The sequence below is a fragment of the Pelophylax lessonae genome (genome assembly GCF_965119305.1).
Source record: "Pelophylax lessonae genome assembly, chromosome: 3".
Taxonomy (NCBI): domain Eukaryota; kingdom Metazoa; phylum Chordata; class Amphibia; order Anura; family Ranidae; genus Pelophylax; species Pelophylax lessonae.
The window spans coordinates 315,922,499-315,937,904 of record NC_138770.1 but is presented as its reverse complement, the minus strand read 5'-3'; the positions used below and the strand labels follow the sequence as shown (position 1 = coordinate 315,937,904).

Sequence of the window (15,406 nt, the reverse complement as noted above, 5' to 3'; positions counted from 1 at the left end):
AGAAGGAAAGTAATTACCTTGTTTCCAGCTGAATCGAGAAGGTCCAAGTACCCAGAATTCATGGTTGTCAAAATGGATTTCTCCTCTGGGTGGCAGGAAAGCATGTGCCAGTTCGCCATTGGGACCATCAAAACAAGGGTGCAATGGAGAGCTCCAACAGTCACTGTGATTAAAGGCATAAAACCCTGTAATAAAATGTAATGGTGTTTTTAACAGTACAAATGCAATTGGATACCTCAACCTTGTGCAATCACCTGGGGGCATTAATCTCCTGCACCTGTGTGATGCTGGGTTGGATGGGTGTGATCAAGAGGTCCTAGAACTAATTTATGCACTTTTCTACTATACTATTGTTTGTATGGTATTTTATTATTATTATGAATAAAATGAAACTTTTTACATAAATGTGTCAGTGATGTCACTTAGAGTGGGTTGTCCAGCACCGGTATAGCCCCCCCATGTCTATTTACACTGTCTCTTGCTACTTTTCTGGGGTGATGGTGCAGGACTTGATTGATTGAACGTATATATTTTTTGTCTCAAATGCATAAAACACCCACTTATTTCTGCTACTCGGTGATAAATTATTTTAAAATACATAAAATAAATATTTAATGGTGACCTTTGAACATAAATTGCTTTTCTCCCAATCGATAATTGCTGCTTTATTCCCAGTACCCATAGAAAAAAAATAAGTCTTTTTTCTTTGTTTTACAAACAAAATCTTTATTCTTGTAATATAGTACCCAAATACTTCACCTGCAGGACTTGAAACAAAAACTTGTGCATATTCAGTTATTAAGAAACTAGCGAATGTGCATCAATTAGCTAAATTGCCTAAATATGAAAGGGTACTTTAGAAGTGCGCAATGGTACAAAGGTGGCAAGTGCAGAGGTAGGCATTAGTGTCGTGTTAAATGAAGTAGGGGCATGAGGTAGAGTTAGTGACACCAGAGGGGGAGGATGGGGGTCTTACATACTAGTAGTGAGAGTTGGTGTGCAGGTGTAGGGAGAAGAGGATGGGGTCAGCTGTGGTGTTGAGAGCGGAGGGGAACCTATACAGAGACAATAGTGGTGTTGTTTTTTTTATAGGCATGGTGATAAGAAGTGAAGTGTAGGCTTGTGACAGTAGGTGTGGGCATGGTGGTGGTAAGTGCAACCTCCACCGAGGAGCTATATATAGCTCCAGATGCAAGCTGCAGTCATCTAAACCAGCAGCAGTGCAGGTGGTGGTGGGTGGGGGGTTGGTAGCGTGAGCTGCCAGGCCAGAGGCTACAGTACCAGTGTGAGTCACAGCACAAGCTGGGGAGTAAAAAGTTGTTGATAGCTGTTAGGGCCAGAAATTAAAAGGCCAGGTTTCACTGCAATACAAACTCATCTGCTACAGGTACTGCTCTGGATATGTGCTCCTGGTCATGGCTGTTGGGAATGGCACTGTTCTACATTTAAATTTAAATGCTAACACACGTGTGGCAGTATCTTTGTGATAAGCAAAAATGCTGCTGATATCTAGTACATGTGTGATAGTGACACATTGTTAAAAACTATGCATTAGCCCCAGAGCAGACCAAGTATTTAGTGCTGCTGATTCCTAATCTGCAGCAACCTATGCGACTACTGACAATCACCTATCAGCACAGAAAGTCTCCCATTACTAAAAACTTATTTTCAGCTTATACATATCACATGATCAGCTAAAGATAGTTACAAAAAAGTTATTAGTAATGTGAAATTTCCTGTACTGAGATTGCGATTGCTACTATGTGGGAGGATAGGGAAGATCAGCAACACTTTATCTAAATGTTGGGATTGAGTCATACTGCCTCTGCAGGTACAATAGTAGTATACCCTCAAACTTCCTTGGGGTTAGGAAACAGATTTGTCTCCTAGCCCCATAGACGTGTGTGGGGTTCTATTATGCACATGCAGGCAGCGGGAAGGAGAGGATACCAGCTAAAGGTAAACATTGCAGTGGAATAACAGTGGAGGAGGGAAGGGTGCTTTTGATCACAGTGTTGAAAAAATGTTCAGAAAATACTATTTGAAAGTTTCCTTACGCTTTAAGATCAATCCTAAGATAATTGTATGTGATTTTACACATATTGCAAGACAGTTCTTTTACAAAAAAAATGTCCAGCTTAATAAACTTTGAACTGCTTGAAAACATATTTGCCAAGATCTCAAACATAATGAAGCAGCTGAGATTTAATACGCTCTTAAAACATAGGGAAAGCACATACTGCCTGCCATTTTTGGAAGCCCCCTCTTAAGTCCCCATAATCCACACATCACATAACCAACAATGTACTTAAAATACAAATATTTTAAGCTCGACTCCAGGAATATCAAAAATTTCTCCAAGGGAGATACAGTGCTGGCTGTATTACGTACCTGTTTTCCCACTCCAGCCAACACTAGGATTCTTCTCAGCCTAAGGCTCGGTTTCCACTAGTGCGGCTACGAAGTCGTGCTACTTCTAGCACGACTTCGTAGCGAAAGTAAACTGCGGCTTCAGTTAGACTTTTCCCTCATATATAGAGGGAAGTCGCGCTCAAAAGTAGTGCACGATCTACTTTTGAAGTCGCCGCAACTGAAGCCGCGGCAGTGGAAACGGGCCCCATTGAAAACAATGGCTTTTGACTTGCTGTGCGACTTGACATGTGTCAAGTCGCACCGCAAGTCGCACTAGTGGAAACCGGGCCTAAAGCTATTTTTGGGGGAGCCTTTACATCATCATGTACAACACAGGGACTTCAACCTGTAGATTGTGGTTGATGGGAGCTTAGGGTGGCAGCTGTGTGGAACTGGTCGCAGGCCTGGAGGGACCCTGCTGGAGCGCGGAATAAGGTAAGCATTTCTCCTTATTCCTCTATCCCTAGACATAACGTGGAATTACCTCACTGCAAGGGTGGATTTTTGATATTCCTGCAGTTGAGCTTTAAGCCCCCCCAAATTATGTCATTCCATTGTGGTATGTTCCTGCATGAGTCATAGTGTATGGTATTTTGCATGTCGATGCTTGTTGCATTAATGCATTCCCTGCCTCGCTAACTGCAACCCCCCCCCCCCCCCCTCCTAAAAAAAAAAAAGCCCTAAACACTTACTTGACTCCTCTCACTGATCCAGCGCTGTCTGGGTTGCAGCCCTGCTCTCCTCTCTTCTTGGTCTCACAGGAGATTCTAAAGGCCCGTACACACGATATGAAAATCGGAAGGAAAATTTCGTCCGACGAACGATCTTTTCGGATTGTTAGTATAGTGCTTTCAACAGCCGATTACGGATTTTCGGATGAGAAAAACTGGATGTGCAGGCTATAAAATTTTTATCGTACGTCAACACAATGTCCAATTTTCATTTAATTAGTACAGTTTTCATCCGAAAAAAATCGTAAGAGCAAGACTAGGCATGCTCATAAACCAAAGTACACATACAAAACAATTCAACACATGACATCACTTCTGAAGTTGAATTCTGTCGTACGGGAATTTTCGTATGAAAGTAACCTCTTCACTTTCCATATGAGACTAGCATGCAACAAAAAACGGACGACAGACCTTTTGATAATCTAATCGTGTGTACGAGGCTTAAGAGCAGCAGGAGCCTATGGCTCCATCACTGCTCCTGGAAGGGACATGCAGAGAAGAGGTGAGGCTGAGCATAAACTTTGTCTACTTAGTATTCGCCTCTGCCCACTTCTTTCTCTCTCTGATTACACCACCTCCTCCCCAGTGCAGCCTGTCAAAGAAGATCCTCTGCCAGAGATTCAAAAGATTTGCTTTAACCACCAGCCTCTCAGAGTTCTAGGGGAAAGAAGGTGTACACTTCCTGGCTGAGAGAGCCAAACACTAAGATGTCATTACAAACCCACCCACCGTCTTCTTTACTAGGAAACCCTTCCAATACAGCAGCCATCATGTAGAAGTCCCACATTCAAATGTATTCTTTTACTTTCAAGGTAAGCGTTTTATTGGAATTGCAATACCGCTATTTATCACTCCCCTCTCCTAAACTCATGAACCTTCTATGTTATTATTTGAACATGCAATCTCAATATCAGGCTGATCAAAGGGAGGAACCAAACTCCATTTTACTTCCTGTAATCTGGGAGAAAACTGAAAGTTGGACATGTATTTCAATTTATTTCATTCAAAAATCTGCCTTTGTACAGATACTTACCAATGCTTAGGTCAGATTCCTGATAAGAAGGTACACGCTGAAAGGTAAGTGGGGACACATTACTCCACATGCGGAAGGCGACCTCCAGGGCTTTTTCTGTGTCACCTCTGTTTAGTGTGCTGGGGAACTGGACAATTCTGTAATAATTAGGGACATTTCTATTATTATTCTAAACAAGTAACAGCTTTGCAGACAGCCGACATGGCCTTTTTAAGTTATTATGACATTCTAGATTGTTTAGTTTTTGAAAAATAGGTCAATCATAGTCAATTTACTGGTATAAATCAATTTGAGACAACAATGCTATAGAAGTTGTTATATGTTCAAAATGTGATAACGACTGAGGATTTTGAAAAAACTGTTGAAAAATTCAAAATACTCAGGAGAATCAAGCAAGAAAAGGAAATAGTGGGCAGATGTTGGAAAAGGAGTCAGCTAGCACTTCTTTATCTTCTTCTGGCTCTTCAAAGCATTGACTTTGTGCTCCAACAGGGCTGACCAAGGAGATGCTAGATTTGTTTTATGCTTCTTTTAAACTTTTTGAATTAGGTAAACAAAAAATGCAACAATGTAAACAGCTGTCATTTTCCTGCCATCAGACGCAAGATTGGCTATTACTGGCTACTACAATGTGCAGACTTTGACAATTATATTCCTTGCTATATCATTCAGAAATATCCTCAGATTCAACTATATCCTGTGCCTACTGCACTAGTTTGCTACTTTGATTCTGTAATGCAGGATTATGTATACAACAAACGTGGCTGTAGTAATTTTGAAATAAAAATATTTTGCAGTCTTTAAACTCACTTGTATGTCAGATTTAAGTGGTCCCATTTGTATCCCAGTGGATTTATGGTATATCTCTTCCATCTGGTTCTCCTTGAGGGAAAAGTGACACCACACATTGCACCATCAACCTGTCCCACAAAAGCAAAACAATATGTATTTAAAGCCATATGTGTTCTATTGGTATTAGCAACAGATCCTCAAGATAAAAAACAGTAAAACAAACTGTATACAGCACTATTATTTAAATGTAAAAGTCGATCATCTTTAAAGTGACACAGTAGAATCAGTTTACTGACCTTTGATAGATCTAGAGACTTCGGATGGTTCCACACTTCCATACTAAGAAAAAGTAGAAGAATATAAACAACCACACCAATGAACCCATTGATTGCAATCCAGCCCATCCTTCGTATATAGAGGCAGCTTTAGTTACACTGGTGTCTAATAATATTCACTGCTCACTCCCAGAGCATCGCAGATCAGATCACATACTGGGAGAAAAGTGTGGAGAAAATATGGGAGATCAAACAAACAAAGATCTGATGTGGGTAGGGAATTAGGATGTTGGAAAAAGAATAGGAAGGAAGCATAGATAAAAGTAAAATCAGAACTAGAATTATAAAAGACTTGCATAGTAGAGTGAGAAGCAGCAAAGTGAAAGACCTAAGCAGAGGATGTGTAGAGCATGTGTGTTTTGGGGCATGTGTATTTTGTTAGTGGACACGTGGAGAGATGAACAGCTCTTTCTTTGTTTAAGAGTCCAATATGACCTGTTTAACCATATGTGAGATTTAACACCCTCGTTCCTGAAGAATACCTTTATAGTTCAGGGAAGCAGGAAAGTGGTGATGTTTGCTTCATGATCAACATGTTCATATATAAGAAATAAAGAAAAGCACTAGAAGTACTTGTTGAGACTTCTGCTTCTTAATAAAGGAATAGGTCACTCCAGCAAACCTTATACTCTCTTGTCCATTAAAGCATGATTAAACTCCGCTTTTGAACTTGTAACTACAGGTAAGCCCTATAATAAGGCTTACCTGTAGGTATAGTGAATCTCTCCTATACTTTTTGTGTTTAGGAGATATTCACACTGGATGCAGCCAGTGACATCACTGGCGCATGCTCTCTGAAGGAATGGCATACCACAGAGCTCTGTGCCGTATACCAGGACTCCCATGTGCATGTGCGTGAGTTGAGTCATCACGGCTCAGCCATTGACAGGACTAGAGCCAGTGAACCCAAAGGAAGACTGGGTGAAGAATAGATTGAAGCCCTGTCAGTGGTGACAGTGAACCACTGGAGGGCTTCATTCTAAGGTAAGTATTTCATAATGTGCTAGTATACTATGCATAGGGAGGTTGGTATCTCTCTCCCCCACAAGCTAAAGAGGACGCCTTTATGGGGTCCCCGGGACCCGTTTTTCTGCTGAATTGGCCTCACACCAGTAATAAGTAAGTAGTAGCTAAATGGAGGAGGATTTCTCTCTTTTTCTTTGGTTGGTTGGATAATAAGCCATGATCGATATCTGACATACTGGCATTACTTAGGACCTACTTTCTTCTTATTCACTTCATTTAGGGTGCTGCAGGGGATCTAAAGGGATTTTTCTTCCCTCTTGTACCTAACATCAAGATAGCGAAGCTATTATATTACAGACCCTCCATATATATTTTTGGTTTCCTTTTTATGCCTCTTTCCCTTGGAGGTAAGATACATAACAACACTAATTAGTGGATCATATAGAAAGCATTCATATTTATGTATATTTCTGTATTGATTTATTCATTCTTTATTATTTCTTTTCTTTTCCTTTCTTTCCAAAGATTATTCTGATATTGGATTATGTATTCTGTGAGAGCATATTTCATGCTTAAAACAGACGCCTTTTAAACGTCCATCCTTCCTTTGATCTTTTCCTCCTCCGTCCTACCACTGCATAACATGTCTTTGATCCCATGGAGGTAAGTTTTAAAACTCTATGGGTCACCAAATAGGCTACGTGTGTAGATAAATCTACACATTTGTACATGCTTACAAATCTACAGATATCTATGTATTTCTAGGCATAAATCGTTGAAACAAACGGGACCCGTCAGAAAATTGTACATTTTGGCTCTTGCATCTTTTGGGCAGAGATGAGTGTGTGGGAGATCCATATGAGTTGGCTTTTAGGTATGTTCTATGTATGGGATGGTCACTGGGAATGCCCCTTTTGGGTGCGCCTATAGCTGCATGTATATAATTGATGGATATTGGGCAATTTTTGCAAAATTTGTATTTATATTGATTGAATGTTATACCTTTCAGGGGTGGCGTACTAATTCCCTGATGAAGATATCTATATATATATATATATATATATATATATATTGCTATAGAAACACGTTGGAACTATATACCACTCCAATCAGTAGTCCAACAATTTTGTATTTAATTTTTTGTATATTTATTTTTTTGTCGATGTATCACCAATGTATGTTGAAAATATTTGTTTATACTATCTAATTTTCACTTGGTTTTGCCAACAATAAATAGGAAGTTTTTACCTATTGGATGACATTTGAATTGGAAATTTTTGTTGCCATAAAGTCCCACCAAAAAGAGGGTCTCTGTACTAAACAAACTAGTTTAGGGATTAAGGCAACACTCATACCCCCAGGACATGAACATACTTCTGCATAGTATGCTATGCATACTAGCACATTATGCCATTGGCATGCAGGAGATTTTTTTATTTTATTTATTTTGCAAGTACACAGTTTACTACCACTTTAACCACTTGCCGACCGCCGCATGACTATCTACGTGGGCAGTCAGCCCCGGCCAGGCAAAGTAACGTAGGTCTACGTCGGCACTTCCTGCCGTTCCTGTGCGCGCTCCCGCCCCCCCCCCCCCCCCCCCCGTCGACGCCGATGGCTTGATTGGGTTCAGAACCGATCAGTCATCAGGTCCAGGCCAATCATTTTTGGCCTGGACCTGTAGATTGGTCCTGCCCAATCAGAATCCATGCTGAGCCTGTGAAATGTAAACACAGGCTCAGAAAAGATGTGTCCTCCCCTCCCATGATCCTTTTTGGATCCAGCGTGAGAGGAGAGCACATCTAACTGTAACTGCACAAGCACACACTTGTACACTTAGATAGGCACATTTAACCCCCGATCGCCCCCCCAGTTAACCCCTACACCCCCTGTCACAACACACACTGTATACAGCATATAGCATTTTCCTATATACCTGTATAAGTGTGATTTGTGACCAGGTGTAGCGCTTGCGACCCCCCCCTTTTTCACTTAAAATACCTGCCACCCCCCAATAAAGATTTAACCCCCTGATCCCCCCTAATCACTTCCAGTTAACCCCTTACCCCCTGTCACATTGCACACTAATACAAAGGTAATATACTGTGTTTTTGTATTTTGTATTAGTGTGTTTGTGACCTGAATTAGCGCTAGCGAGTTAGTTTCTATCCCAATGGAGGTTTAGGGTCCCCGGCATCCCCCCAATAAAGATTTAACCCCCTGATCCCCCCTGATCACCCCAGTTAACCTCTCCCGTGCCCTGTCACAGTGTCACTTTTATAGTGTACAGTTTTTTTTTCTGATCACTATTATTAGTGACACAGGTAACATTAGCTAGTGTTAGTGGCAGTCTAAAAAAGCGCAGATCCCCGGGGCATAGTTAGAAATAACCCCTTGATTACCACACACACACGCACGCACGCACGCACATACACTTCCATTACTAGTATAGTGTTTGAACAGATCAATATCTGATCTGATCAGAACTATACTAGCGTCCCGATAGTTTAGGGTTCACAAAATGCGGTGTTTGCACGATGAGCACTGATTCCGGCCAGCACCTGCGTTTAACCCTTTCACCCAGGCAAGTGTAGTAATCAATAGATTACTGTCACTTACAAAAAAACACAACACACAAAACCGCTGTGTTGGCAGAGTCAGGCCTGATCCCTGCTAGCATTAGCAGTTTTTTTTGGTAGCACTTGAAATATTCCTTGACAACCAGGTGCTTTTATTACCTGTGAGTCGCACTACTGTACCGGTAAATTTAGTTACCAATCATTTTCTGGTATAATATCGGGAGTGGAGCTGAGTGGATCCCTCAGAACACACCATAGGTCAGGAAGGCATACAGGGGATTATCCCAAGGCATATCCATTCCAGGACCAGCCTGATCCTCGGCACACGCCCTCCATCCAGGGATAGGAGGATATCGCTAGGTTGCCAGACCCATTAAAACACCCGCTCTATACCCCTGTGTGGGGTGGGTGTCTCTGGTAAGTGTGCATTTTTACCAAAGGAATTCCAGCACCTTACCACCCACCACGGGGTCATCTTTCACCTGAGTGTTGATTCTCCGAGTGTTGTCACCCTTTTTTTTTTTTTTTTTTTGTTCTTGAAGTCACCGCATAGGATATAGACTTTTTTTACTGGATCTTTCCATACTGGACTTGCAATCTGTATTTCATAAACGTGGTTTCTTTTCTTTTTGGCTCTGTTGGCACTTTATATAATTCCCCATATCATTATATGGTATGAGTGGAATAGTTCATATCATATAGCACCATATTTTTTAGCACATTATTTGCATGCCGACATTATTAATATTAGACAATATCTATTGTTATTTATTGCACCAGTCACTCTCTAATTTTTTGAAGGCACCTTTACACTGTGCACTTGCACCTAATTGATGTTTTTTGGAACATATTATTGTATGAATATACATATTGTTTTAGCACTGTAATTCACAGTTTATATATATTTTTACATCTAAATTATATAGGCAGCGCCATCATCCCTATTTCTTCTTTTTTATCCAGTGTATAGTCTCCGGACTATCATCCAGGGAGGCTGCAGCCTATTTTTAGATATATTTATATACATTTTTTGATTCACATATATTTTATATATATCTCTTTTTTCACTTATTTATTATTCACTTATATATCCATTTAGTCCATAGCGCGGAAGTTTCATTTTTTCAAAATGACCAAACGTTGGTACAGTGGTGAAGAGGTATATAGTATACTGGCATTGTCAGATGATAAGCGATGGGGAAGCTACACTGGCAGAATCAGGGCCAGTATACGAACCAGATGACAGCAGCAGCTCCCTGACAGATAGCTCCGACGACAGATGGGTCCCTGTTAGACCCAGGCGTACCCGACCCCATTCTGGAGTTGTTGAGATGCAGGAATCGCAGGGTGCTCGTATGGAGCAGAGTGTGGTTACTAGTGCCGCTCATCCTTCTGGTGACCTGGCAAGCGCCAGCTGCCTAGTACACCCTGGACCTAGTACAACCAGCACTGCAGTAACACTTGGTGACGTGGCAAGTCCCATAAGTGCAGTTGAAGCTGGTGCGGTGGCTAGCACGAGTAGTGGTCCGCAGCCACCGCGTATTCGAAGACAGGCCCGTAGAGCCCATAGTGCCCTCCCTGATGCGCTGGCATATCCCAGTTGGCAACCCACTGATTATACAGCGCCAGTACTTCCCCCATTCACTGCCCAACCTGGAATCCATGTGGAGACAGCTGGTTTTACGCCCCTGAACTTTTTTGAGCTGTTCTTCACGGAAGATCTTTTCAGATCTATTGTGGATCAATCAAATTTATATGCACAACAATTAATCGCCGCCAACCCAAATTCGCCCCTTGCCAGACCATTCAGCTGGAAATCAAAAATGGTTTTCCGAATTTAAAATCTTTCTGGGCCTTTCCCTCAACATGGGCATAACCAAACAGAGTGAATTGCGGCTATATTGGTCCACTAGCCCACTTCACCATATGTGCATGTACTCTGCCTCCATGTCCAAGGCGAGATATGAGCAAATTCTGCGATTTATGCATTTCAGTGACAATGAAATCTGTCGTCCGCGGGGAGACCCTGCATATGATCCGCTCCACAAAATTCGGCCCCTCATAGACCACTTCAATCAGCGGTTTGCAGCCTTGTTCACCCCCGAACAAGTTGTCTGCGTTGATGAGTCTCTGATCAAATTTACTGACCGCCTTGCTATGAAACAGTACCTCCCCAGCAAGCGTGCCAAGTACGGGGTCAAGCTGTATAAACTGTGCGACAGGGCCACAGGCTATACAGTTAGTTTCCGGGTCTTTGAGGGAAAAGATAGCTGTGTGGAGCCCCCCAACTGCCCAGACTACATAGGGAGCAGCGGCAAGATTGTTTGGGACTTGGTGTCACCCTTATCCGGAAAGGGGTACCATTTGTACGTGGACAACTTTTACACAAGCGTGCCACTATTTAGTCACCTGCTCGAATTACAAATTGGCGCATGTGGCACCGTGCGACCTAATCACCGGGGCTTCCCCCAACTGCTTGTAACATCCCGTCTTAGGCTGGCCATACACTATACAATTTTCTTATTCAATTTCCTTTAGATTTACCTTAAACTATGTAGTGCATGGGCCTGCCTGACTGCATACAAATTGAAAGCGTTTAGGTTTGACCCTATATTACATGGTTTTGGTAAATCTAAAGGAAAGTTGAACAAGAAAATTGTATAGTGTATGGCCAGCCTAAGTCTGGGGGGCGAGAGCCTACTTGAAAACGGACAAATTGCTTGCGGTGAAGTGGAGGGATACACGGGATGTTTATGTTCTGTCCTCCCTTTACGCAGACACGACGATCCAAATTCCTACGGCAACTGGCGTTATGGAGAAACCCCTCTGTGTCCACGAATATAACCTTAATATGGGAGGGGTGGACCTTAACGACCAGCTTTTGGTGCCATATTTAGTTGCCCATAAAGCCAGACGCTGGTACAAAAAAGTGTCTGTTTATTTATTCCAATTGGCTATGCTGAACGCCTTTGTCCTATACAGGGCATCAGGACGCACTGGATCCTTCCGGAAATTCCAGGAAAAGATCATCCTTGCCTACCTGTACCCAGGAGGCATACCTGCCCAACTTCCCCTTCCAGATGCAGTGACCCCATTTTGCAAAGTAGACACTCCAAGCTATTTGCTCAGAGGCATGGTGAGTCCATGAAATATTTTATATTTTGCCACAAGTGTCGGGGAAATTATTATTTCTTTTTTTTTTTTTTTACACAAAGTTGTCACTAAATGATATATTGCTCACACATGCCATGGGTATATGTGAAATGACACCCCAAAATACATTCTGCTGCTTCTCCTGAGTACAGGGATACCACACGTGACTTTTTGGGAGCCTAGCTGTGTACGCGACCCCGAAAACCAATCCCCATCTTCAGGTTTTCTAATGGCGTATTTTGCTGATTTTACCACTGCGCTACCTGTTACAGTTTCAGAGGCCCAGAAATTTCAAGATAGCACAAAACCCCATGTGTGAGACTTTTTGGCAGTCTAGCCACGTACAGGACCCGGAAAACTAATCCGCACCTTCTGGCTTTCTAAGGGCATAAATTGTTGATCTCACTCCTTACTACCTATCACACTTTTGAAGTCCATGAAATGCCAAGATGGCACAAACCCCCCCCCCCAAATGACACTCCAATCTATTTTCTGCAATGGCATGGTGAGTATTTTGCAGCTCCCATTTTTTTGGGGAAAATCAAGAAAAAACAGGAAAATGCGTTTTTTTTTCCTCTTTTTTCAATTTCCAAAACTTTGTGACAAAAAGTGAGATCTGCAAAACACTCAACATGCCTCTCTGCAAATAGCTTAGGGTGTCTACTTTCCGAAAAGGGGTCATTTGGGGGGGGGGGGGGTTGTGCTGTCTTGGCGTTTCATGGCCTCCGAAACTGTGATAGGTAGTCAGGAGTGAAATCAACAATTTACGCCCTTGGAAAGCCTGAAAGTGGGGATTGGTTTTCGCGGTCCTGTACAAAGCTAGGCTCCCAAAAAGTCTCACACATGGGGTATCCCTGTACTCAGGGGAAGCAGTAGAATGTATTTTGGGGTGTCATTCCACATATACCCATGGCATGTGTGAGCAATATATCATTTACTCACAACTTTGTGTAAAAAAAAAAAAAAATATATATATATATTTCCCGAAACTTGTGGCAAAATATAAAATATTCCATGGACTCACCATGCCTCTCAGCAAATAGCTTGGGGTGTCTACTTTCAAAAATGGGGTCATTTGGGGGGGGGGGTTTGTGCTATCTTGAAATTTCAGGGCCTCCGAAACTGTGATGGGTAGTGAGGAGTAAAATCAAAAATTTACGCCATTAGAAAACCTGAAGATGGTGATTGATTTTAGGGGTCCCGTACACAGCTAGGCTCCCAAAAAGTCTCACACATGGGGCATCCCCATACTCAGGAGAAGCGGCAGAATGTATTTTGGGGTGTCATTCCACATATACCCATGTCATGTGTGAGAAATTTATCTTTTAGTGACAACGTTGTGTAAAAAATCAAAAAAAAATTGTAATTTTCCCAAAACTTGTGGCAAAATATAAAATATTCCATGGATTTACCATGCCTCTCAGCAAACAGCTTTGGGTGTCTACTTTCCAAAATGGGGTCATTTGGGGGGGGTTTGTGGTATCTTGACATTTCAGGGCCTCCTAAATCGTTATAGGTAGTGAGAAAATGCAATGAAAAATGTACGCCCTTTGAAATTCTGATGGTGGTGATTTGTTTTCGGTCTCCCGTACACTGCTAGGCTCCCAAAAAGTCTCACATATGTGGTATCCCTGTACTCAGAAGAAGCAGCAGAATATATTTTGGGGTGTAATTACACATATACCCATGGCATGTGTGAGCAATATATCATTTCAATGACAACTTTGTGTAAAAAAAAAAAAATATTTTTTTTAGTCATTTTTCAAACACTTGTGACAAAAAATGAAATATTCAATGAGCTCAACATGCCTCTCAAAACATTCCTTAGGATGTCTACTTTCCAAAAAGTGGTAGTTTGGGGGGGGGGGGGGGTTTATACTGCCCTGCCATTTTAGCACTTCATGAAATGAGATAGGCAGTCAGAAATTAAAGCTGCGTAAATTTCAGTATTTACACCATAGTTTGTAGAAGCTATAACTTTTGCGCAAACCAATAAAAATACGCTCATTGAATTTTTTTTGTCAAAGACATGTAGCTAAATGTATTTTGGCCAAAAAAAATTACATAAATTGAGTATTTTGGATATTTTTTTAAAAGAAAAAAGTTGAAAATGTCATTTTTTCGCAAAACTTTCGCTATTTTTTTATTAATATCGCAAAAAATAAAAAGCGCAGAGGTGATCAAATACCACCAAAAGAAAGCTCTGTTTGTGGAAAAAAAAGGACTTAAATTTAGTTTGGGTACAGCATTGCATGACCGCGCAATTGTCAGTTAAAGTCACGAAGTGCCAAGTTGAAAAAAGGGGTCTGGTCAGGAAGGGGGTAAAATCTTCCGGGGCTTAAGTGGTTAAGGAACATCGTTTTCTTCGTAATAGGCAATCAAGGGTTATACAGCTGTCTACAGGAGAAATAGACACTAGGTGCATAGAAAATGAAGGTCAGCTCCTTAGTCTTCCTTTCCACCTACCCAATTACGCTTAAGCTAACCATACAACTTTAAAATTTTCTCATTTAGCCCTTCCCAATCATGGCCTAATGCGTTTCACTGGACACAGGGCCTAAGCTTATCCCTACAAATAAGCCCTGTGTTGGATGAAACATGTTAGGGGCGTGGTTTCCAGTGGGAATTTTCAAAGTGTGTTGGCAGTTGATTTCCAACAGTGTTGGAAAACGGAATTTTTGTAAAATCTTACCTGTAAAATTCCTTTCTCTGAGTCCTCCGACAGTCGCCGCCTCTTCATATTCGTCACATATGGGGTATTAGACTTTGCTCCGAAGGAGTAGCTAGGCAACAGAATATGTTAACATTAAAGCTTTTAACATATCCCACCCTCAAGGGGTGGTCCCCTCAGTCAATACCCTCCTACTTCCTGCAACCATATGTCACTTTTAGTGGAATAGCAGTAGAGCATACAACCAAACCCCAAAAGAGGGGCGGGGGCGGCGACTGTCGGAGGACTCAGAGAAAGGAATTTTACAGGTAAGATTTTACAAAAATTCCGTTTTCTCTTACGTCCTCCGACAGTCGCCGCCTCTTCATATTCGTCACATATGGGGACGTCCCAAAGCAGTGCAAACATGAGGGGTGGGAAACGCATCCGCGCCGAAAAGGCAACGCAGTCTCCGCATCAAAGAAAGGAACCTTACCAAAGGAAGGAAACCAGCTGGGCAACAGGAAAAACAAGTGCTCAACAGGAGCAACAACCCAGGAAAAGACAAATAACCAGGGGATAAAAAACTTATCCCAATAGCCAGAGGTCCCCAATAAGGGACCCTAGGGAATTGCCGCACTAAGAACCTTGCGGCCAAAGGAAGCATCCGCCGATGCCTGAACATCTACTTTGTAGAATTTCGTGAACGTGTGTACGGTCGACCAAGTCGCCGCCTTACACACCTGGGCTACAGA

General features: G+C 41.9%; 1 protein-coding gene across 1 annotated transcript in view; it reads right to left on the bottom strand.

The window, feature by feature from the left end:
• LOC309551881 (matrix metalloproteinase-23-like) overlaps positions 1 to 5,603 on the bottom strand; it is a gene marked incomplete at its 3' end in the record, with an annotated part of 47,846 nt that extends 42,243 nt beyond the window's left edge. Inside the window, exons 1-4 of the mRNA XM_082252596.1 lie at positions 5,265 to 5,603; positions 4,987 to 5,096; positions 4,177 to 4,313; positions 18 to 185 (exon numbers count right to left, since the gene is read on the bottom strand). Coding sequence (XP_082108722.1) covers positions 18 to 185; positions 4,177 to 4,313; positions 4,987 to 5,096; positions 5,265 to 5,372 — 523 coding nt within the window. The 5' untranslated portion in view covers positions 5,373 to 5,603. The remainder of the gene's footprint in view (positions 1 to 17; positions 186 to 4,176; positions 4,314 to 4,986; positions 5,097 to 5,264) is intronic.
• Between the last annotated feature and the right edge of the window lie 9,803 nt (positions 5,604 to 15,406).